Raw genomic sequence first — 27,253 nt, 5'->3', positions numbered from 1 at the left:
TAGAAGTTTCGATGTTTGCTGTGTGCTTATAACAAGTTCTACAAATGGATAATAGTGTATTGATGTAAATGAAAATTATATAGAAAGTTATGATTGCATGTATGTTTTTGAAGACTTCTGTGAGCTTTTTAATATCTTGGATTCCAGGGCAACTATAAAGAGTTTTTAAAAATGGCTGTTACATACTTATCATAATTTTTTTCAGTTGAATATATGCTTCAGTTCTGTAAAATTGTTTAGAAACAAGCTTGTGCAGATAGCTTATGATGCAGTTTAAAATTATAAATAGATATCTTTTAGTTGAGCTGGTTAAAATGTTAGTCATACTGCAGGTTTCTTTCTCTGTTTTGCATGCTGGAGTATAATGTCAAGATACTTCTGTGGTCTGTTATTTTGTAAAATTGCTTCCTTTTTAAAGTTTGCTCAAATATTGGGAGCTGCCGGAATGAATACTTTTCACAATACTTTGACTAATTTAGTGTCTAATTTTATTTCAGTGAGGGTTAATGAGAATATTAAACTTTGCTTTACTGTTTCAGCTACCTCATTTCTATAACCCTAGAAAACATTTAGACTAATGTGAGATAATTTAATTTTTTTCTATTTCAAGTCATTAGCCCGAGAAGTAGATAAGTTACAGATGCCAGAAGCACATTTGTACTGCAATTTCATTTTTCAGCTTTCAGTGCAACAAAACAGCATCATTATGACCTTTCATATAATGTTAGCCGGCGAAGCTAGCAAGTTTATCCGAGCAACATACCTTTCTGTTTAACAGGTTCATCTCTGATAGGATTTTAAAATATGATAACACTTACCCCAAAAGAAGTTTTGCTGACATGGTGTCACTGTGCTGAAGAGGCTGTTTGATGCCATAGTCCCTCCTTTTTTTTCAGATAGAACTTGTACCCTCTGTTGTAAATTCTGCTTGCAGCCTTAAACTGAAAACACAAACCATACCCAAACCTTGTTTTAGTTTTACAGTATGCCTGCAGTACATAGACTTGATATTTATTTTTTTTCTGTCAAGAAATTATGTAGCTGGTAGCATGGGAAAAGCAAGGAAACAAAACAAAAAAGAGAATGAGCAAATATTGGAAGGACCTACTATTACTGCATAGACTGTGGTTTAGAGAGCACTCACTGACTCTGTTGGTCTCGGTGGCTGGTAGGGACCTGCGGAGATTAACCATTTAAAAACCAGAGACGTCTTGCTGTCCTCCTGGAGAAAGTTTGCACCGCACTTGTGGTTCTGTGGTTGTTTGTGAGGCGAATGAAGCATTCACACAATCCAAAAAAGCAAAAGCTTTCAAACTCCTTTTTTTGCAAGCTCTATTACTGGAGAGGCAGAATCATGTGGTTTGTGACCTCACAGTGCTCACAGTCAAGTGGGACTGCCTACCCCTGTGGCTTCCCCCCCTTGCTCATGCTCTCTCTTTCTCTCTCTCCCTCTGACAAAAGGCTTGTGGTAAGGCCCTTCCTGGCATCCAGAAGGATATAGCTTTTTAATTTTTGTGACTCATGAGGATTTGGATAGAATACAAATGCTGAAGGAGCCCAAACTCCTGTAAGGTTAAGCGTCTGTGGAGCAGAGCTCTGCAGTTGGGGGCTTTCTTTTCTATCCCCCCCTTCCTATATTTTTGGTGCCTCCTTCTTTTATTTGGTTCATTATTGTGTCTGTGGAGAAGTGAGCAAAATTGGCTCAAGAGGCGGTGTGTGAAATCCTGAACAACAGTGATGATTTACAATAATTTACATCTTTGGACTGTATCACATTCTGGGGTCTGCTTCATATTTGCTGGGTGATTGGAGTCCTTCTGTTTTTCTTTTTCTTGTCTTCTTAAACTCGTGAATCTGTAACTCATTGTAAAAGAGTTTACCTTTTTAAAGGTCTGGTTGCAAACTGCTTGCTGGGCTTGACTGTAATTGGCTGTCATGAAAGTGTTAGTCTGGGAATTCCTTTACAAATATTAAATCATGTCTGTCTAGTTGATGTATGATCAATATTAGATGCCGGCTCCTACAATAAAGATGAAATATAATTAGTACATTTTATGTTACATTTACCTTTATCTCATGGCTAGTTTGAGTATCTTATAAAAATGAATAGCAAGAATTATAGCATAGTTTATTGGATGGATCTTACTTTATGCTTATAATAATTTTTTTATTTTTAAGGAAATATACTCATTTTGTATAATCCTTTAAATAGTTTCTTTGGATATTAGCTTTAACAGAGCCTTTGGTAGCAAATCTGATACAAATATAAAGTAAAATTCTTATGTTGTAACTTAGATTGTTAAATGTTATTGATTTTTCTGAGCTCAGAACGGAGTGGGTTAACAGAAGCTGTATTTTTTGTTTATAATAGAAGCTTTGAAATAAATTACAAAATGCTGTGTGTAGTAAGGAATAATGCTCACAGAGTATGTGAGTCGTCTCGATTTGCTAATTCTGATTCAGAAGAAAATTGGAAACATCTTTGGGAAACTATCTCCTTTTTTGCCCCTTTGGACATGTATGTATAGAACTCATTTTCTTATTAGGATGATTATATATCATAGGCAGAGAATTTCATATTTATGAATAGAACTTCCTGTTTTCATCAGTTGAGAGCGATGGGGTATTTTTCAACAAAAATTATCAAGCTGAACAGACCAATTTTCTAGGCATTTTTTGGCCATTTATCCACGCCACTCTGAATTTGCATGTTAGACTTCTTCCTGGTGTGATAGTAACCAGGAGTGGCATGAAGTAAATGACTGGGAGGGTGGGTGGAGACAGTGAATTACACAACATTATTCAGGGTGTATAATGGGGTAGGGCTGGGAAATACTAAAGAAGATATTAGAGCCAAAATGCCCCTTCGTGTGGTCATTCTAGCATACTTCAATATCTGCTTTTGGTTTATATTCGGTAAAGATAAATGTACTAATGTGTTTGTAAGTTTCTTAGAAAAAAATAATTCCACCAAAATACACTGGGAGGACATGAAAATGACTTTAATCCTTTATTATTCAAATGTCTAGAACTTTTCCATAATAAACTTTTAGTGATCAAAGAAATACATTTTAGTGTTTTATTCAAAATACAGGTTTATCATGCCTCATCATGTATGTAAACAGATTTTACATTGAAAACTAAAAGATTTCATTTAACATGCAGTCATTCGTACAAAAAGAGAAAAGTCATTCATTGATTCTCTTTCTTAAATAAGGCATGCAGTGGGATCCATAGCTCTAATTAATATCTAAAGTAAGTTAAAGGAGAGCTTTGTCCATATAATTTGTGGCATTTTCAAGCTTAATTCCATATGCTCATACAATAGCGCAGAATTGTATGAGCAATTGAAAAAAATGTAGTAGCCTGATAAGTAAATGCTTTTTTCTTTTCAGATTGAGTTTTCCAGTTAGGATTCTGTGACATCTTGGAACCCCAACTTTTTGCTAAATGTTTTCTCCCTTAAAATATTTTTTTTTTAATTAAGTGTACTTTTACCCTCTAAATTAAATGTGTGTGTGTTTGAATAATTTCTAACATCTATGTGTCTCTTAACTGCTTGTTCTCTTTTGCAGGTAACCCTTCTGCACGTAATTTTTAGGTCAGAATAAAGCATTCTTACTGCTTAATAGCTTAGTAGATATTGTTGACTATGACCTTTCTGCCCTGGGTGAGGCCCATCTCATTCTGACTGGAGAACAGTGAGGTCATGAGCTTTAAAGTTTGTGTATTCATTATCTGCACACACAAAAACACATCCGTATATTTTTTTCTTTTTCTAAATTGAAAATCTGTCCTCTTTGGAATAAATATCACTTTGGGGTAAAAATTTAAAAACAATAGTGATAACGGGTACACATTTGATAATTGACAGTTTGTTTCATTAGAAATAGCTTACCACATATGATGAAGAGAGACTGACTCAGCAAAGTCATTGCAGATAAAGCACTTGATTATGCTTCACATCAGAAATGAAAACCACAGGGTTTTTTTTGTTGTTGTCTGTTTTTTAAAGACCCTCAAAACTTCATTTTTTCAGGGGATATATGAGTATTATGTTGAAGTAAGTAATGAATTTAAGTCTGCTGTATAAATTATGTATTGTAATGCCGTGGAAATGAAATATAGCTTTGAACTTGAAAACAGTTTCACAAAAGTAATTTTGCTTCCCCATTACCTTATGTTTAATAAGTTTGTCAACATTGGTTGAACTTTTTATATTGTATACTGTTAGATGATATAACACTGTAATGTTTTAAATACTACATGTAGCTTCATTGTTACCTTTTGATTCATTTTAAAAACTTTTCTGAATTAATGTCCTATTATAATACAGTCATTTTATCACCATCAGTCTTGTGCCCATTTCTATGTTTTTTTTTTAAATTGTTTTAAACTTCTGTTTGTTGCTGTTCTATTTTTCTTTTAGTTGAGAACAGTAGAAGCAAAATAGGTTTGATGTAGGAGTGGTATAAATTGTAGAAATCCTATTTTGGCTTAAAATGTTCTCATTGATTATGAGGTTTCAACAGGGAATTTTCTTAATTTATTGTTTCAGTGTGGTATGTGGCAATTTTTTTGACAGTTTTTTTGGATTTAATGTATAGCTGTTGAGACATATATAGAATTTACTGGATCTTATATTGATGCTTTGAAAAATGTTTATATTAGTAAAATACATATAATTTTATTAATATTTTAAATTATGATGATTATGAGAGATTCAATTCTACTTTCTTATTTTAATGGGCTATATATCCATGTTAACTGCACACACACGTGCTGTTGTATGTATGTACAAGGTTTTATTTTGTGGTACTTTAAAGCATTTATGTGGTGTGTGTATATATATATGTATTGTATAAAATGTGATATTTTTTGTAATGGGAGTACTCTCTGTTTTCCTCTGCAGTGTCTTTCAGTTTTATGAAAACCCAAAACACTGCCATATCCATGATTGTTTGAACAACTTCATTTGGTTGGTATAAGCAGCTTTCTGGCTGACCGTGAGATGATGTGGAAATTGGACGCCTAAAGAGAAAGTAGTTAACTTCTGTCTCCCTCTCTCTCCCCTTCTCTTTCCCTTTCCACTCCTCCCAGTTTCTTCCCTTTCTCCTCTAGGCTTTTCTGGTTTCTCTTTCTCTGTTTTGACATTTCTATAAAATCTCAAAGTAGATTCTTAAGGCCCTTGTAGGCGATATTGACATTAATCTTTGCTAATGAATACGTAGGAGTTCTGCAGCTTCTAACATTCAAGGCGAATTATCGTTATAGCTTGATATAGTACACCTCATTTGTTAGGTGGTATTGGCATCTGATTACAGAGATTTTCTTTCTTTTAACAATTTTAAGTCCTTCCTCTGTGTTAATTTACTTTAACATTATTTCACATGAATTTAGGACTTAAATTGTGAGGATTACTTTTTTCTCCCTTGGACAGTTTTTCAAAGTACATAGTGATCCATACTTGTTTAATGTTACTGTATAAATAATTCATGTTTCTTATAATTATTAAAACAATTCATCTTCTGTTGCTGTCACTTTTCCAAGGAGAAAAAAAGGTGAGAACTTGCAGAAAATATGGGAAACATGCTCATATGACAGCTGAGGATGTGGCTAGGGTAAAGCAGGAAACTCCTACCCACAATGCAATGTTACATATACTACCACTTAATAAAATTTATATCAAACATGCTACTGACAAAACCAAAGAAAAATAATATCCCTGCGATACTAGTTAACGTACTAAATATATCTAGGGAAAAGTGAAACTAATCTTTTGGAACCTTTGTACTTAGAGAATATAGTGAATGAGACTGGGACATCATAGCACATTGGAGCCTTTGTGCTATGGGTCTTGCTTGTAGGTGAAACTCTCCTATAAGGAGAACTTTTTGGATATTCACTTTTCCTGGAAAAGACACAAAAGGGCACGTTTTCTTTTTTGATGGAATCATTGCAGTATTTTACAGGGTTCGAGAATGTTGTCATCTAGTAAGAAAAATAAGTTAAATTATGAGATGTTCATCATATTTATTTAAACTCTTTACCCATCCAGGTATATTTCTTTGCATCTTAAGTTGGTTTTTATTGCCAGATTTGACATGGGGTTTGAAGTGTTCATTGGAGGCAATTTCCTTTTCAAAGTAATTGTTTTTCTTGCTTTTTAGTTATCGTTACCTACCTATAGATTACCTGCCCAGTCTATATGCTTTACTAAAGGGAGGTTAGTCTGAAGCAGAAAAACTGATTCTATAATGTCATTGAAAAAGATACAAAGATATCTTTTATAAAAGAAAAACAGGTTTTAGTATCCCTAGAGTTTCTGTTTCAAGTCTTAATTTCCTTTGCTTTTACCTGTCAGACTTTAGTAATCTGGATGAATTTAGTACATTAGTAATTTAGATGAATTTTGAGATTTTATAAGGGAGATTTTCAAATATTTAAGGGAAGATGAGTTTTCAAATTGGTAAATAATGTATAGAAATTGTGTGAGATAAAGAACAGAAGAGACTATGAAGAACAGAAGAGACCAGTGTTAGTTTTGAAAGATTCTTTCTTAGTACTCCCAGTTATGTAAATGGCTACTGTTTCAGACCCCCCATGATATTTGTCATCTCACCATTTAAACTTTAGTATATTGTCTGTCTGTCTGTCTGTATCTCTGTTAAGGATGATTTGCTTAATTGTTTGAAGTGTTTTCTCCTGTAGAGACTGCTTATCAATAACAGCTGTAGCGCTGTGGCTTTTCTCCATGGACTCATGGTGGTCTTTGGAACCACGTTCTTCAGCTTTGACAGGTGAGACAGAGGCTCTCCAGTGCCACTGCATTCGGATGAATCTAGCTGTGGTTGGAGAAAGTGCATCTTGCCAAAGTATATGGGTGAGACCACACACAGCCTTTAAAATAGTTATTGTAGGCTTATTTTTAGGGATACATGTCTTGACAGTTCTTTTATTTGTATGCCAATTTCATCGCTGTGTATAGATTTTTCATTGGTTTCTGTAAAAAGGGAGTTGCAGAGTTAGGTCTCTATTTGTTAAGTCTTGTGTATAATTTACACTGGAAAATACTTTTAATTCAGCCATAATTAACAATACAGAGAATATATTGAAAATGAATCACTAGAATACTGATTTTTTTGTTTTTATAAATTTGACGGTATTCCCTTTGGAAATCTCAATTTCCCAGTCTGTTTAGTAGTCAAAAATTGCTTCAATTTGTACTTTAAGATTAAATAAATTATGAAAGAATTTGAAAATATTTATAAACTTTACTTGTATTCATAATAAGAAAAAACTTGTGGTTTGTGTTATTCAGAAGTACATATTTTTATAAATTGGTATAATAAAGCAATATTGGTATAATAAAGCATTGTTCAAAATATAAGTTCTGCACTTAAATAAAAGCTTGAAAACTTTGAAACAAATTGCCAAAGAAGTCAGTTTCTTAGTGCATAGGCATAATATGCAAACTATTCAGTCTTTTTATGGGATGATTAAAGCTTTATTTAACTTGCTGAACTCAAAAAATTCACCATATGTTTTCTAAAAAAGCATGCTTTGTCTTCTAAAACTGGCTTTTTCAGTGACCAGTAAAGGGCACGTTTTAGACTTTTATAAAACATTGTTTCTTCTTATAAGATGATACAGTGTTTGGGTAGTTAGTTATTCATGATTCCTATTATTCGTGATAGCGGTATTAAAGTGTAATTTCTTAAGTCCTGGCATGTCTTCGTCATAAGACTTCTCACTTGATCAATGGATGTTGGCTAGGTATATATTTATAAAAAATATAATCAGCTATGATAAGATTGTAGTTTCATTCTAAATATTTTCATAGTGAAAACAGAATCTACTGAGATAATTGGAAATTCAGTTTTCTTCCCATCATTATCCCAATACCTTTCCATTTCTAATGGTTCTGGCAGGGAAGGTCTGAGGAAGTTGTGTTCCTACAGCTTTTCTAGAGAACAAGTTTTTGGAAAGACGAGAGAAGATAATATACCCAGAAAGACTATTTAAAGAAAAATTTGGTCCTTGTCACTCAGAAACTGATCGTGTATGTGAACCTTGATTGGATGCTAGATTTTTAAAAAAAACTTCAAAAATCATTTTTAAGGTATTTGAGGAAACTGGAATATGACTTGATATTGATGATACCATGGAATGTTAGTTAAGCATGATAATGTCGTTGCTCATTCAAAGGAAAATATCCTTACTCTTAAAAAGGTACGTGATGAGTTATTGTCGTGAAGTCAGTACTATACTTAATCAAATTCATACAGAAAACAGATGTGGCAAAATGTTAACAATTGGTGAGTCCAGGTGAAGGATTTTTTTTTTTTTTTTTTGCTGTTTATTATAGGCTTCCCTGATGGCTCAGTGGGTAAAAAATCTGCCTGCCAATGCAGGAGACTCAAGTTTGCTCCCTGGTTTGGGAAGAGCCTCTGGAGGAGAAAATGCCAACCCACTCCAGTAGTCTTGCCTGAAAAATCCCATGGACAAAGGAGCCTGGTGGGCTACAGTCCAAAGAGTTGCAAAGAGTCAGACACAACTGAGCACAAATTTACTGTTTTTCATCTTAAACAATAACTTCTGAAAGGTGAAACATTTTATAGAAAAAGTGTATGGGGATTTGATTTCAAATTGAAATCAGATAGATGGGGAAAATTCATTTATTTGTATAATAGTAAGTTTTTTTTTTAAGTGAATATGAATAGCCTGGGGTATACATAGCAGTTTTAGGTTTTAGTTTATAGTTTTGTTTTTACGTTGGAATTCTGTTCATATTAAAACAAATAATTTTTACAAATTTATATGTGGCAAATATAAATTGGAAATGGTAAATTATTTTTGAATATCATTTCAGTTCAGTAGTTTAGTCGTGTCTGACTCTTTGCGGCTCCATGGACTACACCACACCAGACTTCCCTGTCCATCACCAATCCTGGAGCTTCCTCAGACTCAGTGTCCATTGAGTCGGTGATGTCATCCAACCATCTCATCCTCTTGTCATCCCCTTTTCCTCCCACCTTCAATCTTTCCCAGCATCAGGGTCTTTTCCAATGAGTCAGTTCTTCGCATCAGGTGGCCAGAGTATTGGAGTTTCAGCTTCAGCATCAGTCCTTCCAGTGAATATTCAGGACTGATTTCCTTTAGGATGGACTGGTTGGATCTCCTTGCTGTCCATGAGACTCTCAAGAGTCTTCTCCAACACCACAGTTCAAAAGCATCAATTCTTCAGCTCTCAGCTTTCTTTATAGTCCAACTCTCACATCCATACATGACTACTGGAAAAACCATAGCTTTGATTAGATGGACTTTTGTTGGTAATGTCCCTGCTTTTTGATATGAGGTCTAGGTTTGTCTTCCCTGGTGGCTCAGAGGTTAAAGTATCTGCCTTCAACGCGGGAGACCCGGGTTCGATCCCTGGGTTGGGAAGATCCCCTGGAGAAGGAAATGGCAACCCACTCCAGTATTCTTGCCTGGAGAATCCCATGGACAGAGGAGTCTGGTGGGCTACAGTCCACGGGGTCACAAAGTGTCGGACAGGACTGAGCGACTTCACTTTCACTTTCAGGTTTGTCATAGCTTTTCTTCCACGGAGCAAGTGTCTTTTAATTTCATGGCTGCAGTCACCATCTGCAGTGATTTTGGAGCCCCCCAAAATAAAGTCTTTCTCTCTTTCCATTATTTCCCCATCTATTTGCCATGAAGTGATGGGACTGGATGCCATGATCTTAGTTTTTTGAATGTTGAGTTTTAAGCCAACTCTATCACTCTTCTGTTTCACCTTCATCAAGAGGCCCTTTAGTTTTTCTTCGCTTTTTGCCATAAGGGTGGTGTCATCTGCATATTTGAGGTTATTGATATTTCTCCCGGCAATCTTGATTCCAGTTTGTGCTTCATCTAGCCTAGCATTTTGCATGAGGTCCTCTTCAGATAAGTTAAATTTGAAAACAGCCATCTAAAAAATTACGCATTTGTATTATAGTAACTCAAGTCTAGACCAATAAGCTAGAGGTTTTTGAGGCTCAAAATAAACATGTTGTTACTACGTCATTGTTTACTAATTGGATGCTTCTAAAATATGTAAAAATGCCTTTAAAAGTAATGATAAACTTCCTGTGACTTTTGTCCACAGATTTGTTTTCTTTGCAGATTGTTCTGGATTTAATGCCCAAGCATAAAATATTAAAAAAATCTTGTTAGAGATTATGAGCTATTTTCTTTTTTTCATTTATATTTGAATTTAGATCTGAGTAAAGGAATAATTATTTTTGATATTATTTAATCTCTAAAACATTCATTTTACCCATCACTGTACATAATATTCAAAGTAAACTAGTTTTCTGAGGATTCATCTACATTAGCTAGACTGACTATTGGGTGATGATGATGATTACAACAAATGAGCAGGAAAAGGACCTGTTATTTCTTTTCATTGGTAAAGACCAGTTGAACCCATATTTTGATCTGAACTTGATAGTGTATAAAATTAATAGTGTATTAATACTTTAAAATAAATGAGGTGTTAATACTTAGTATATAAATACTTAAAATATGTGTTAATACCTTAAAATAAATGAGGTATATATAAAATGAGTTTTTTGTTTTTTTTTTAGTATTTATTTTTGTTTATTTGTTTGGATGCCCCATGTCTTAGTTGTGGCATGTGGGATCTAGTTCCCTGACCAAGGATCAAAACTTGCCCCCTTGCATTGGGAGCGTGGAGTCTTAGCCACTGGACCACCAGGGAAGTCCCAAAATGATATAGTTTTAAGCAAAAGTTTACAGTTCATATTCTTAAACACCTTATTTTATCCACGATTATTTTAAGCAATTCCAGTTATTACATACCTAACTAAGGATCAGACAGTTGAAAAATTAGAAATCTCATAAAATTTTATTGTAAACGAGCAGTCTCCCTCTCTTTTTTCCCCCCTGTAAGCTCTTGGTCTTTGCCTATTTATCCTCATTTATTATTAAGTTCTAACGTGATTGTTTTTATACTACTCCCCTTTCCCCAATATTTAATTATAAGACAGACACGTAAATCGTGACAAGTCATGAGACTAACGTGTCTGGGAAGTAAACGGAAGCCTCAGAATGCATCCCCCAAGGCCATTTAAATGGATTCAAACTCCCCTGTCTACTTTAATAGTTTTTAAAAGGTATGTTTTGAAAGTAGTGTAACAAACAGGAGGAACAGTTTATTAACCTTACTTTGTTTTAAAAGTTAAGGAAACATTTAATATTAGGGAAGATTTTTATCCAAAATTAATTCATAGCAGTTTTGGCATTTAAAATTACAATGTTCATTAATAGGAAGATTAACTTTTGAGGAATAAAACCTGGCCTAAAATTTAATGGTTATGTACAGATTTATTTATTATGTTTTGCTTTCTCTTTGTACCATTTTAAATATCTAGAGTTCTTGTCCTTTTAGCTATCAACTAGTATTTTGTAAAAAATTAGGACTCCTGAAGGTTACATGTTTCTGGAAGAACATAGAGATTATTCTATGTAATTGGTATATATGACATCATTGATCTGTAGTTATTTACTGCATGAAATCTTTATAAAGCTTAACAGTGGAAATGTGAGAAAGAATCACTTAAAAACTTGATAGGTTTTATTTTTTAGAGCCATTTTTATTTTTATAGAAATTTGAGCAGAAAGTAGAGAGTTCCTAATATGCTTCCATCAGCCTTCAATTTTCCTGGCTAATATTAACATCTTGCAGTGGGGCCTTGTGTTTGTTACAATTGATGAACCAGTATTGATATGTTATCTCCTAAAGTCAGTAGTTTATATTAGGCATCATTCTTCATGTTGTGCAGTTCTGAGGCTTGATCAAATGCCTCATGTTATATATTCATTATTATAGTATGATACAGAATATTTTTTCTAGAAATTGCCATAAAATTTTGGTTAAATATGCGTATCAAAATTTAACATCTTAACTATTTTAGGAACTGGTGTTTTACTCTTTTTCAGTGCTTTTTCAGAATGTCATAAAGTTGGAATCATACAAGATTAAGCCTTTTCAGGCTGAATTCTTCCACTTAGCAGTGTTCATTTAGCTTCTTCTCTGTCTTTTTTTGTGACTTAAAAGCTGATTTCCTTTTACTTCTGAAAAATATTTCATTGTATGGATATACTGCAGTTTGTTTATCAATTTATGTATTGAAGGAAATGTTGGTTTCTTCCAGTTTCTGGCAGTTATGAATAAAGCTGCTATAAATATGAGTGCTGGTTTTTTTGTGGATGTAAGTTTTCAAATCATTTGAGTAAATACTTAGGAACGCGATTTCTAGATTGTTTGCTAGGTCATGCTTAACTTTGTAAGAAACTGACAAACTGTCTTCCAAAGCGGCTGCATCGTTTTGTGTTCACAGCAGTAAAGAATCGCTTCCATTGCTCCCTGCTTGTCAGATTTGCTGTTCTCAGGGTTTTAGATTTTAGCTATTCTGCTAGGTGTGTAGTGATACCTCATCATTGTTTTAATTTGTAGTTCCTTAATGGCAAATGGTGTTGAGCAACTTTTCATGTGCTTGTTTGCCATTTATATCTCTTAGGGAGGTATCTGTTCAGATCTTTCCACATTTTAAATTAAAATCTTTTAAATTGACTTTTAAGAGTTCTTTGTATATACCACATTTTATTTATACATTCATTTGTTGATGGACACTTGAATTATTTCTACCTTTAGGTCATTATGAATAATGCTGTAATTGAACATTGATATACCTTCATGTTCTTTCCTTGGCTTATTGCATTGGCTGGAACTTCTCATATGATGCTGAATAGGAGTGATGAAAGGTAATATCCTTGCCTTGTTACTGATCTTAGGGAGGAAAGCATCTAGTTTCTCACCATCAAGTATGACATTAACTATGGAGTATTTTGCATATATTTGTTATCAAGTTGAAGAGTCTTAATTTGCCGAGAATTTTTATCATGAATAGCTGTTGGATTTTGTCAAATTTTATCTATCGATAGGAGCATATGGCCTTTAGTCTTTTGGTATGATGGATTAGATATGCTGATTCTCAAATAACTCCCATTTGGTTGTGGTGAATACTTCTTTTTATACATTATTGAATTTTATGGAGTTTTTTTTTTTTTCATTTATGTTCATGGAAGATGTTGTTATGTATTTTTCCTTACTTATAATGTCTTTTTCTGGTAATAGAGAGTGGTGACCTCATAGAATGAGTTAGGCAGTATTCCCTCTGGATCAGATTGTAGAGAATTGCAGATAATTTCTTCCTTAAATTTGCTAGAATTCACCAGTGCAACCGTCTGGACCTGGCTTTTTCTGTTTTGGAAGATTATTAATTATTCATTCAATTTTTAAAATAGACATTGTCCAATTCAGATGATCTGTTTGTCATTGTGTAAGTTTTGGTAGCCTGTGTCTTTCAAGGAATTGATAGTAGTCTAAGATGAGAATTCTTTGCAAGTGACTGAGGGCATGCTTTTATATAAAAAAAAATTTAAGGAAGAGGATAAGGCAACAAAAAGCCACCACTGTAGAAGAAATGAAGAATGCTTTTTCTGATTTGTTTTTGTTGTTCAGTTGTGAAGTTGTGTCTGACTCTTTGCATCCCTGTTGACTGTAGCACGCCAGGCTCTGCAGTCCTCCACTAACTCCTGGAGTTTGCTCAGATTCATGTCCATTGAGTTGGTGATACTGCCTAACCATCTCGTCCTCTACCACTTGCTTCTCCTTTTGCCTTCAGTCTTTCCCAGCATCAGGGTCTTTCCAGTGAATCAGCTCTTTGCATTAGGTAGTCCAAATATTGGAAATTCAACTTCAACATCAGTCCTTCAGTGAACATCCAGGGTTGATTTTCTTTAGTATTGACTGGTTTGATCTCCTTGCAGTCCAAGGGCCTCGCAAAAGTCTTCTCCAGCACCATAGTTCAAAAGCATCAGTTCTTTAGCACTCAGCCTTCTTTATGGTCCAACTCTCACATCTGTACCTGACTACTGAAAAAACCATAGTGTTGAGTATATGGACCATTGTTGGCAAAGTGATGTCTCTGCTTTTTTTAATATGCTGTCTAGTTTTGTCATAGGTTTCATTCCAGGGAGCAAGCATCTTAATTTCATAGCTGCAGTCACTGTCTGCACTGATTTTGGAGCCCAAGAAAAGAAAATCTGTCATTGCTTCCACTTTTTCCCCTTCTATTTGCCATGAAGTGATGGCACTGGATGCCATGATCTTAGTTTTTTGAATGTTGAGTTTTAAGCCAGCGTTTTCACACTCGTCTTTTACCCACATCTAGAGGCAGTTTAGTTCCTCTTCACTTTCTGCCATTAGAGTGGTATCATCTGCATGTCTGAGGATGTTGATATTTCCCTTGGCAGTCTTCATTCCAGCTTGTGATTCATCCAGCCCAGCATTTTGCATGATGTACTCTGAAGTTAAGTTAAATAAACAAGGTGACAGTATACAGCGTTGTTGTAGTTCATTCCCAATTTTGAACCAGTCATTTGTTCCATGCCCAGTTCTAAGTGTTGCTTCTTGACCTGCATACAGGTTTCCCCAAAGACAGGTCAGGTGGTCTTGTGGTGTGATCCACACGGTCTTAGGTTTTAGCAGAAGTAGGTGTTTTAGTAGAAGTAGATTCTCTTGCTTTCTGCATGATCCAGTGAATGTTGTTCTTTTCCTTTCTTTTCTTTGATTGTGGCCAGCCTTGTGGTTGTGAACAATACTGTTCTTTAAAATTGAACTAACACTCACTCATTCTAAGATTGTAAGGATCATTTAAATAACTTGGCAGATAAAATATTTGGCATATTACAAAGTATTATACATTTACCTTTACTTTTTATGTTGTGATGTGCAGTTCAGACTGAAATTGGATTTAAACCATAGGTATGTTTCTTAGTTTTTATAAGACATGTATAGAAAGGGAATCATAAAACTAGATTATGATCAACCACTGGGCAAACTAATTGAAGCCTACAGTATTAAGTTTTTGGTTATTCCCTTTTACTTTTAAAATATATTATTCTTGATAACAGTATCTGTATAAGATGGCTGAGAATCTATTTCATTTTCAATTCTTGTTTGTTGGCAGAAGGGCTGCTTTCACTAAAATTTGCCATTGGTAGACTTTGTTGTACATCATGTTTATATTAATTTAGAAAATGGCAAAATGTTGCATAATATGAAGAACATAGGCACTCGTAATTCTTTTTCCTAGAGATAAAATTTTAAATCAGTCTTTTTTCTTTTTGTATGTATTTGAGGCATACATATGTATATGTATGTGATGTTTTAATTTAATTTTTAAGTTAACATTGTGGTATGTTTTCTAAATATATTAGAAATCTCTAATACCATTTTAGTTGCTATATAGTGTTCCTTCTTGTAGGTGTTACAGCGTTTTCATGTGGTTGAACTATTATTTCTCTAGTTTGTATATTTAACACTTTTTTTTTTTTTGTATTTGGGTCTTCAATTATTTTAAGGTTTCTTTTATTTCAGGGGTTACCTGTTTTAGAACTTGTTACTGCTTTTGTTTTTAAATGGTCATCAGTTTAATATCATTGCTTTATATAATTCAATGAAGCATCTTTACTTATTTTGATGCTTTTTAAACTGGAAACTTCTGTGATTTTATGGCTTTTTACTAGGGATAATCAAAAGCCATAAGATTAAAATGAACCATATTTTGGAAGCATCATTTTTAAGTTTGGGTAAATAACTTTAAAAATATAATTTAATGTGGATGTGTTATGAGATCAAGGTAAAGTTAGAAGGACATTTAAATATAGAACTGGAGATTTAAAAAAAAATTGATAAATTCTGGCATTTTGGTAGGGAGTTTTGAGGAATAAATTGGTTTAGTTTGCAATACATAAGATTTTCAAAATTTATCATTTAGTTCATAAAATAATGAATATGCTGCTAATCTCCAATCATGTATTTTTCTCATTTGAGCAGACCGAGTAGCTGTGTATGTTTTACAAGGTATTGTTTTGGACTTCTGAGTATGTGTCATTAAAATTAGATAACATTTTAATAAATATTCTTTACACATGTTAGGCATATCTTGTAAGATTTGTTTTTGGTTTTTGTAAACGATTTGGTATTTTACAGATAAATCAAGTGTGTGGAAATTAACTGTGAAACATCTTTAATTCTCCTCTTCCATCCATTTTTCCTTCATTGAAGTAACTAAAATTAAATAAGAAAGAATTTTAGTTTTTCTTGTTTATGAAACTTACACATGTACTTTGTTGAAGTGTAGAAAACAAAATTTTTCACTGGCACCATCATTCTTCCAGTCATTCAGTTTGCTATTTTGTTCTTTGACTGCTTCGTTTTTTTAATTCTTATCACTTGTTTCTCTGTATCCTTTCCTTTCCTTCCATTTTTTCAACTTGGTTTAGGCTCAGAACTTCCCTACTTTTGTCTTATGAATTATGACCTCATTCCTCTGTCTCCAAATTTATGCACTCTAGTACTTAAAAATTTTTCTTTTATTACTACAGACCTCTTATATATAGTTAGGTTATATGCTTGTTCTAAGTAACAGCACTAAACATTATATCCTGAAGTTGTTTCTCGCTGTCTGTGCTTCTTTTTATTCCGTTGGCTTCTTTGTCTCCACTTTCTCAAGTCCTGGTCATCCTCCAAATTTTCACAAACCCTACCTTTCTGTAAAACTGGTTAGTGAACTTCAGAGTGAGAACTGCATGAGGCTATAGAAAGCTAACCGCTCTGGACTTTGTCATAACTATGTTCTAGCCCCAGCTCTGCTGATGATCAACTTTGTGATTCAGCCTCTGAAATTTTCTACTTCTTCATCTCCTCAGTGGGCATAATCATTTTATGAACAGTGTGAAAATTAAATTAGATAATATTTGTAAAGTGCCTAATACAAGGAACTGGTTAAGTAAATTATGCTGAGTCACTCATTCAGTATGTATGGGATGTCTGGATGTGCTGGGTCTTCTCTAGGTGATGAACACTGGGAAGTAGAGGTTGAAATTTTAAAATTATACATACCATTAATAATTTAAGGGAGAAGGGTTAGGAAGGTGATAGAAAGTAAGACTGTCTTTTATATTATCAGTAATAAAAGCAAAAGTTCCTGTGCTTGAATAGCAAAAAGGCCTTTTCCTGCTGCAGCTAAAGAGACTCTATATAGAATGTTTATGAACGTATCTTTAGATTTTTTAAAACCAGGGTAGCTTTAGGATGGTGTGATTTAGGTTGATAAACCTCAACCTCACTGTTTTCATCTATAAGATAGGGTTAAGAGTGAAAGTGAAGTCTCTCAGTCATGTCCAACTCTTTGCAACCCTGTGGACTGTAGCCCACCAGGCTCCTTTGTCCATGGGATTCTCCAGGCAAGAATACTGGAGTGGGTTGCCATTTCCTTCTCCAGGGGATCTTCCCCACCAAGGATCGAACCCAGGTCTCCCTCATTGCAGGCAGACGCTTTAACCTCTGAGCCACCAGGGAAGCCCTTCCTCTCAATTCAGTTCAGTTGCTCAGTCGTGTCTGATTCTTTGCGACCCCATGGACTGTGGCACGCCAGGCTTCCCTGTCCATCACCAGCTCCCGGAGCTTGCTCAAACTCATGTCCATCGAGTTGGTGATGCCATCCAACCATCTCATCCTCTGTTGTCCCCTTCTCCTCATGCCCTCAATCTTTCCCAGCATCAGGTCTTTCCAGTTAGTTGGTTCTTCTCGTCAGGTGGCCAAAGTATTGGAGTTTCAGCTTCAGCATGTCCTTCCAACGAATAATCAGGACTGATTTCTTCTAGGATTGACTGGTCTGATGATCTTGCAGTCCAAGGGACTCTCAAGGTAGTTCCTCTACTCTTGGACTTTTGTTAAGAATGTGATTAGATAATGTATGTAAGCCAGTTAGCACAGGGCTGCAGTGCTATTGTAGGTCCTCAGTAGTAACACCACAAGAGAGAAAGAAATGGAGGGAAGTACTTGAATGCTAAGTGACTTATCCACAGTCTTGCAGTTAGGAGTTGGTAATGGCAGCAAAAGAAGCTGCCATTGCCACCTACCTCTCTCACTGCCTTCTGTGAGTTTGTGGTTTCTGGTATCACCAAAGTTTTATCCATGTTGTTTTTACTGCAGATGTTTGTTACATGGAAGAATAGGCAAGGGGAGAGAATCATAGTGAATTTTCCTTTGCAGTTGAGAGGAATTTGCCTATCAGCGATACTTGCTGATCATCAAGAATCTAGAGAGTCTAAAAAAAAAAAAAAGAATCTAGAGAGTCTGGTGAAATACTGTATGTTCAGAATTACTATTAGATTGCTGAAAGGTCATAAGATTGATAATCTAATTGTGGTTTAGATTTACTTCTAAGAGAACAAGTAATATTTTGAGAATTCTTTGTTCTACTTGGTGATACCATTGATATAAGGAAAGCTGTATTATCTTTTAATTCTGAAGGGTATCATTTACTTTTTTTTTCCCTATCACTTAATAACTGTGACTTTGGATAAACCACATAACCTCTGAGTTGCTATCCAAAATCATTAAAAGTGATGATAATGCATCTGGAAAGATTATTGTAAGGCTAAAATGAGATAAAGTTTAATACCCCCTAACATAATGTTTAGCTCATAGTAGATGTGGCATTCATGCATTATATCATTGCTTTGTCAGCTGTGAAGCTTCTCTTTTTACCTCCCATTTTGCAAATGAGGAAGCAGAAGCCCAGAATTGACCCAGTTCATACAGCCAATAGGTAGTGGGTCTAAGATTGGAACCCAGATCCATCTACCTTCTTTGCTAACTAGAATTCTGTATAGAAGAGTTATGTTTTAGGTGGAGTTTAGACCAGAAAGCGTTTCTGATATCTCGTCTAGATTTTATTTTCTGAAGGCCAGTCTTTGTAGTTTCTCTCTTTTGCTTGCAGTATAGAGGTTGAATAAGACTTTTTGGCAAGTCTGTGGGACTAAATGCTGGGTACTTCACTTTCCTGACCTTCTAGTTCCTCGTTTGTCAACTGGGAGTAGCATGGCATCTTTCTCAGTGGGATTTTGTGACATCATACTGGGGGATGCTTTAGTATGTAGAATAAGCCCTCAGTGTTAGCCACTGTTACGATTCAGCGTTAGAAGCAGTAGTATGCAGAGAGTTTGGAATTGGATAGACTTGAAGTCTGGTATAATTCTTCATACTTTTCAGCTTTGAGTGAATTAAATTTTTGGAAACTTAGTTTTTTCCTTATCCTTATCTTTCAAAAGAGGTAAGACCTACCACAGTATTTTTGCTGATGTTTATTGGATAATTTTATCTAAAACAGCACCCAAGAGAATACATGCAAAATTAATGTGAGCCTTTTCTCTCATTCTACTTCCTACTCCTGCCTTTTTGTGGACTCTTCAGTGTCCTGTCCTTCTCTAGAAGGGGTTCTTTTGGTTCTAGGATGTTGTAGTTCAGGACTGCCTACACTGCTGCAGATGTAGTATAGCCTGTGCCTGGGGACTGTCTGTCTCACTCCTTCTGGGCCAGTTACAGGTCATATTAGCTCAGTCATTGTCTTCCTTTTTGTCTGCAATTGAAAACAAGAGTCCTTCTTACTTTCCAAATAATTTTAAAATTGAGATAGAATTTGTCCAAAGAAAGGCAATTGTATTTTAATATTTAAATAAAAAATTGTTACTGTTAAAAATTCATACTTCAGTCTTGGTACTGGTGTTAACAACTGACTTGAATAGTTTTTCTTTAATATTTTTCAGCAAGCATATTTCGTTGTTATTTCCCCCTCAGCAGTCAGACTCACCACACATAATACAATTTGGGTATTACTGATGGGTATTGCCTCATAGTTACCTCTTTTTTTGGAACTAAAGATAAGGTAAGTATGCATAAATATTTTCTAAGATGTCTATGTTAATATATTATCTGACTTCTCAATAAAATTATTGTTATATCTTTTGGATATAATACCACTAATGATTAGATGGGCTTCCTGGGTAGTACTAGTGGTAAAGAACCCACCTGCCAATGTAAGAGACGTAAGAGCCGTGGTTTGATCCCTGGTTGGGAAGATCCCCTGGAGGAGGGCATGGCAACCCACTCCAGTATTCTTGCCAGGAGAATCGCATGGACAGAGGAGCCTGGTGGGCTACAATCCATGGGGTCACAGGGAATCGGACACGACTGAAGCGACTTAGCATGCACACAATGATTAGGTAGTATTTCATAGATTACTTTCTTAAAATGTACATAGTCATCATAAGAGCAAAATATTACATTTGGTGAGATCCTCCATGTTTTCCACCTCAGGCTAAGTGACTCAAGTCCCATTGTGTATGTAATTCCCAGAGCCAGGACCAGATCTCAGATTTTAGTTTATATTTTCATGAAAGCTGCATTATTCATTCATATCCTTCATTGTTCCAAAAAGAACTTAAAATGACTGTTAAAAGTGGAAACAGCCTTGCAAGATAGAATACATTAAGAATGAACAATAAAATGAGGCAAAAGGAATATAAAGTAGGAAAAGAGGATGGGGTTTGGGAGTTAGGTTTGTATGTGAAATGCATACAAAACATAGAAGTTTAGCTCTTGTTACAGTTTGAACTATCAGTAAACCTGAGAACCTCTCACATAGGACTAGGAAACTGAGCACCAATAGGTATTGTTACTTTTAGATCTCAGTGATGATTCCTGAAAGGTATACAGGTTTCAGGCCTTGGTTGCTGGTTAAGTCGTGACTTGCCCCTTGAGGTTAAAGTGGAATAGATTTGACATCATATCATGAAGGTTGAGGAGCAGAGGTTAGTTGTGCCAGATAAGGGAGGTGAGCTTAGGAATGACCTGATGGCAGCACAGGGGTTTTCTTTAGAAAATGGTATTACATAAATTCTAGTAGGAAATGAGTACTTGAGGCCCCGTAATTTTGTATAATAAGTGTGTGACCATTGTAATATTAACCTGGAAACTTTTTAAGGCAGATGTAACAGTCTTTCTCAGCCATAAAGAGATAAAATTATAGGAAAGCTTTGTGCAGCGTATCTAGCTCTGAATAGTGTATTATTCTAATGTACAAAATTAGTGCTTGTTAATTTTAAAAAGTTACAAGAGACACAAGCAATAACTAATTACTTGTGGAAAATTTGCCACAGGTAATAGGATAGATCAGTTTAAGTTGGGAAGATGTAGTTTAATTTTGGAAATAAGAAAAATTTGACTTAAGTTTCCTTAATGTTCACAGGGAGCCCAAATCCTGTGCCCTGTGACAACCTGGAGTGGTGGGATGGGGTGGGAAGTCAGAGAGAGGGGACATAATGTGTATCTATGGCTGATTCTTGTTGGTTTGTGGCAGAAAGCAGCCCAATATTGTAAAGTAGTTATCCTCCAATTAAAACCTTAAAAATTGAACAAGAATCGTGACAAATGCTAGCTCTCTCCCCCTCCCCGTCCATTGTGACTAGTATGTCATAACTTTGTTCTTTCTGATGAAAGAAACATTCATCTCTGTTATGCGTTGGTCATTTAACCAAAAAATAATATAAGAAAATAAACATTCTCAGCACAGCAGAAGTTTTTATTAATGTTCATAAACTGTTAAAAATTGTAGCAAACCTCTCTTTCTTTCTCTCTCTCTCTCTCTCTCTCTCTATATATATATATACACACACATAATTTTTGCCATGTTAAGCATTTTAAAGTGTATAGTGCAGTGGTCTTAAGTACATTTGAATTGTTGTCTAACCGTTGCTATCATCCATCTCCAGAACTTTTTCATCTTCTCAAGTTGAAATTCAGTACCTGTTAAGCAGTAACTTCTCGTCCCTCCCTCGCTCAGCACCACCGTCTGTTTTCTCTCTGAGTCTGACTGTTCTCGGCTCTTCATGTAAGCGCAATCATACAGTACTTACCCTTGTGTGCCTACCTTATCCCCTTAGTGCAGTGGCCTCAGGATTCATTCATGTTGTCATGTGTCTCACAGGTGTTTTTTAAAGGCTGAATTCCATTATACTATCTTGTGTTTGTCCATTCATCCTTCCTGTGAATTAGGAAATGTGTTCTCTTTGGGCAAATTTATTAGAAAGAGTCCCAGTCTGGGCTAAAAATGCTTGACTGTACAGACTGACAAGAAGATGGCATCTTTGTATCAAAAAGCAAAACACCACCACCGCTGTCTTCCTCTGGTGTTCTTTGCCTGGCACAAGGATACACCCCTAGTGGTTCAGCCTGTACCTACTCTCTTGGCCGGGTGCTTTTGTGCAGGGTATGAATCCTCTAACCATGCGTTATAGTCCTGCAGGTTTCTGTATTTCATATCTTTAAAACCATGTGCCTTATGTTCTGTTGCTTAATTCTTTTTTTTCATTCATTCATTGTACTGATTACAGTATGTGGTAGTAATTGTGCTCAGTATTGGAGATATTGAATGGATAAATCACATTAAAGTGTATTAGGTAGTATTGATACATGGATGAGCAAAGCATAATAAGGATGACAGAGATGGGGTACTTGACTTAGCTTCATGGGGTAACAGTTGGGCTGGATGCGATACTTAAACTGAATTTTAAAAGAGTAATTATAGCTAGCACTTCAGGTGTTTCTTGCATGGCTCCATACTTGTTAAGGCTTTATATGCATTAACTCATTTACATCTCAACCCTATGTGAAAGCTATCATTATCAATATTTACCTATAAACAAACCATGACACAGAGAGATGAGGACTTTGCCAGAATGATACAGGATTTAGTTCAGTTTGTGATAAAGATTCAAACTCAGGTAGTTGGCCCCCAAGTCTGTGTGCTGTTAAACATTGCGCTGGATTGTGTCTCAGGACTCTTGGGGTTCCAGGGTTGAGATAAGAGAGAAAATTGTGACCCACGTGGTGGTCACTGTGGGGTCTTTCAGGGAGATAAGTTCGGGAACTCCAGAGAGATGCGCTGTCTAGATGGAATTCATATGCAGTTGTAGAGGCTTGACAGGGCACCGCCACTAAGGGAGCTGCAGGATCTACACTGGGCGCTTGACTGACACATGTGAAAGGCTGGTGGGCGATGAGACTGAGAGGTGGGTAGTTTTAGGTACTGAAAGACTTCATGCCCTGCGCTTACAGTACCCTGGAGTCTTCTGCTGGTTTAAGGACGGTAATCTTTGCGATTGTTCCCTTGGTCTACATTTAAGTAAGAGTTTCTCCCCACACCTACCTTCATTTGCATCTCTCTGAATGGATGGAGTAGAGGCAGAGTGGGCAAGTGCTAGAAGATGAGATTACAGACATATTAGGGGCTCCATCAGGTCGGGCTTTTGAGTAATTGAGAAACCGAATTCCACAGAATTTTAATCGGTGACAGTTCTACTCGGGATCTGAACGTTTTAAATTTCAAGAATTATTTTAATAGTTTCTCCAGAAAGATTATTCAAATCTTCATCTGTTTTACTTACAAAATAAGCTAGTTATAAAAAACTTTTATCTGTCCAATTATTTTTCTGTTGCTTAAAGGTCAAAGTAAGCACTTTCTGTGTTTACTGTCTTATTCATGAATGACTTATAGTCCTCCTCAGTATGTTTGCTTGTTGTCCAAGAATGCCACAGTCAAGTGTTTTTTAACGGATTGTTCTGTCATTCGTTATAATCATCTTTATTGAGCAAGTCACAGACTTATCATTGTCCTCTTCTCAATATAATTCTTGCTCATGAGTTGTAGTGCTTTGAAGAAATCACTCAGTTCTTTTGAAATGACATTTAAAATGAAATCAACTTCTAGTTGTTAGAAAAAGTAACAGCTGTGACTTTGTAAGCTACTCTTAGTGGCTTTGGAAGCTAGTTGGTTAGCTAGTTGTCATTATGAGGTCATTTTCCAAAAGAAGATGAAGTCATTTGCCATCTTGTTTTAGTCATACTGGGCTTTTTCTTTGACCAAATATTTTCAAATTACACATTCCCACCCACTTATTTTCATAGTTGATAATACCTTCATGAAATAAAATAATGATGGAACTTTTAAAGGGCAACAGTTCATACTTAATCTGGTTGGTATTTGATTCGTGTTTTACATCATAGTTAGAAAAAAGACCTCTGTAGACTTGAAATATTTTTAATTTATATATACTAATAAGAGAGCCAAGTAGTGTGCAGTATTGTGTACATAAATCTCAGCACACAGAATTTGAATTCTACCAAGAAGTCTGTATTCCCAAATCCCTGTAAGGTGATAAGCTAATCAGATCCTTGTAATCTCTTATCTGCTTGAATTCCTACTGTACCACTGTATATCACTTTAAATTCTCTTCTGGTGTCTGCCCCTCCAGATCTACTTGTGATGAAAATTAATAGGTAGTAGAGGTAAGAAGCAACTCTGTCAGTCATTCCCATCTTTTTTTTACTGGTGCCTAAATTGTTTTTTCTTCAGGGTTGCAGCTCATAAACTATGTTTATTTTTTAAATTTTTATTATATTTGAAAAAAATTTTTAAATATTTATTTATTTATTTGACTCTGCCAGGTCTTAGTTGGGGTGCGTGGGATCTAGTTCCTTGACCTTGAACTCGGGCCCTTGCATTGGCAGAGTGGAATCTTAGCCCTTGGACCACCAGGGAAGTCTCTGTACACTTATTTTAGCCTCATCATTCCAGACAGATAAGAATGGCTAATTCTAGATACTGGGTGACTGATCCAATTGTCCTTTTCTTGTGAAGGAAAAGTAATTAGTATAGTGTTGTTATGCAGTAATATAAAGAGTTATATATAATGTAGGAAGGTATTTCTAGTAGTGAAAACTCTATGGTGTATTAGATTTATCTTTATGTAACAATAATCTGAAAATAAAATCATGGGATAAATGGAGAGTCCCAAACTAGATTCAGTTGCTTTTAAAAATTTACCATAAGAACCATAAGATGAGAATAAACAATTATTAAATAATGTCACATTGGATTACAAGTTTAATATAAAGATAAGAAAAACTGATGGAAAATGGAAAAGCTTTTTATCTTTAGAGGTATTATAATTAAAATATAATTTCCTGACAGCCAAAGTATTAATGTTAAAGTAGTAAATACTGTTGACTTTAATTATTAAAGTGGCATAGTCTGAGGAACTAGTCTTACCTCTATATTAATGTTTTCTTAAATGTGCCCTGAGTAAAGCTTCCCTTCAAGTGCTTCTTGAAGAAAAGTTGTTCAAGTTAAAGAAGTCGGAGGAAGGTGGTATTTTTGGTACTTGCCACTGTATGTACTCTGTTAAAGGCTCTGAGCAGTCCTGCAGTAAAGAGACTTTTAATTTCGGGTTTCCCAACCTTAGTTATCTTTTGTTTTCTCTATACCTACTAATGTGTTCTACATTTGTGTACCCCGAAACACGTTTTAGTAAATGCTGCTGCTGCTAAGTCACTTAAGTCATGTCTGACTCTGTGCGACCCCATAGATGTCAGCCCAACAGGCTCCCCCGTCCCTGGGATTCTCCAGGCAAGAACACTGGAGTGGGTTGCCATTTCCTTCTCCAATGCATGAAAGTGACAAGTGAAAGTGAAGTTGCTCAGTCTTGTCTGACTCTTAGCGACCCCATGAACAGCAGCCTTCCAGTCTCCTCCATCCGTGGAATTTTCCAGGCAAGAGTACTGGAGTGGGATGCCATTGCCTTCTCCTCTCATTCTTTATCTTTTCCTCAGGTATATTGATGGCAGTAGGACATACCCAGGCTTTACTTACTTGGGTCCTTAGATAAATGACTTTACAGCACACTACCTTCAGTTATAATGTTCCCATTTCTCTGTCAAAAAGGCCTGCATGACACTGCCCTTTTGAAGATTTGGAAAAAAATTTTATTTCCTGACTGTTGTGCTTCATTTTATTAGGTAAAACAATGGGAGCCAGTATGCTTTTCTCTTAACTTTAACTGACATGACATTCAAAACGAAGATCTGTGTTCAGTTAGCAAACCCAGACTAGGTTATCAGAAATAATTTTCCTTCTGAAACTATCACAACTATTTTCTTAGTTATCTAGCTTTTTAGTTTTGTTGAATAGTTTTGGGTTTTATCTGTTTCTAACAGTTAACTTTAAGTTCTTTTTTGAAAGTAGGTGAACTGCACATTTCTATAATTGCTCATTGCTAGAATGAGAGAAAAATTCTTATGTCAGTTGTTTTCTGTAAGAATGTGTGGTGGTTATGTTTGAGAAATTGTATTTCATATGGTCTCCAGTTTGCCTTAATCATTCATTTAAAAATACTCTTTTGCACTGGATGAGCGTTTTTTCCTTTACCAGGTTAGGCAGGTTTACAAACCATGTGTTTACTTGGATGCTAAGCAATGGAAAAATACATCATTTATTGTTAAAGTTTTTTTGAATTTTCATAATTTGGATGATTTACAGTTATTAATTACAGTGCTGCTTGCAAACCTCTGATTTTTTTTTTTTTCAGTTTTTATTGGAGTTGTGTGTGTGTGTTAGTTGTTCAGTTGTGTCAGACTCTTTGCGACCTCTTGGACTGTATCCACCAGGCTCCTCTGTCCTTGGGATTCTCTAGGCAAGAAACTGGCGTGGGTTGCCATTCTCTTCTCCGGAGCATCTTGCCCACCCAGGGATTGAACCAGAGTCTTGCACATTGCAGGCAGGTTCTTTATCATCTGGGCTACTAGGGAAGCCCTTGTTGGAGTCTTAGTGGGTTTCTGAATTTGTCACAGTAGCAGGATTATGACTTCATCCAATTATGAGAGATAGAGAAAGGAAAAGTCCATTTTTTTCCAGTGGTATGTTTAATGATTTTATTCCCATTTAGTTATAATTTTTGAAATCAAGGTATTTGATTCTATGGAAAGAGAATAATTTTATATTGATTTTCACTTGGCACCAAAGAGTATAAGGGGTCTACCTATAAATCATTTTGCTATTGCACAAACATGCCAAAACTCAGTGACAGCAATTATTTATTATTGCCTATTTGTTTGGGTCTTTTGACTAGACTTAGGCAGCTCTGCTTCTGACCGTAGATGTGTGGGTGGGGGGTGTAGGCTATAGTCCTCTTCACTTTCCTCTTTATTTTATGAGGTACCTCAGGAATGTTCTTATTTTGGTGATGGCAGAGTCTCAAGAGGGCCTTTTAAGGCCTTGGTTTATAACTGGCACATTTTGTCACTTCTGCCCATTTATCAACTGACAAAGAAAAGTTCACATGGCCGATTTAAAGTGAAGAGGCAGAGAAGTACACTCCACCCACAGTCAGGCCATGGCGTGTTGTGGATGGAAATCTGGAACCTGTTATGTAAACTACC

The 27,253-nt window shown here is 35.5% G+C and overlaps 2 protein-coding genes across 4 annotated transcripts in view; one reads left to right on the top strand and one right to left on the bottom strand.

The window, feature by feature from the left end:
* Positions 1-1,265, bottom strand: part of RUNX2 (RUNX family transcription factor 2) — a 231,878-nt gene extending 230,613 nt beyond the window's left edge. The window contains exons 1-2 of one of the 2 annotated variants that reach the window (XM_065912303.1): positions 1,145-1,265; positions 819-941 (exon numbers count right to left, since the gene is read on the bottom strand). In XM_065912303.1, coding sequence (XP_065768375.1) covers positions 819-876 — 58 coding nt within the window. In that variant the 5' untranslated portion in view covers positions 877-941; positions 1,145-1,265. Of the gene's footprint in view, positions 1-818; positions 942-1,144 lie in introns of those variants that run through there. The other variant, XM_065912302.1, reaches the window with a different exon arrangement.
* SUPT3H (SPT3 homolog, SAGA and STAGA complex component) overlaps positions 1-27,253 on the top strand; it is a 376,606-nt gene that overhangs the window by 43,909 nt on the left and 305,444 nt on the right. The window lies entirely within an intron of this gene.

The sequence above is a fragment of the Muntiacus reevesi genome, chromosome 20, assembly GCF_963930625.1.
Source record: "Muntiacus reevesi chromosome 20, mMunRee1.1, whole genome shotgun sequence".
Classification (NCBI taxonomy): Eukaryota; Metazoa; Chordata; class Mammalia; order Artiodactyla; family Cervidae; genus Muntiacus; species Muntiacus reevesi.
The sequence above is the reverse complement of the archived record's forward strand: the minus strand, read 5'-3'. Positions and strand labels throughout refer to the sequence as shown.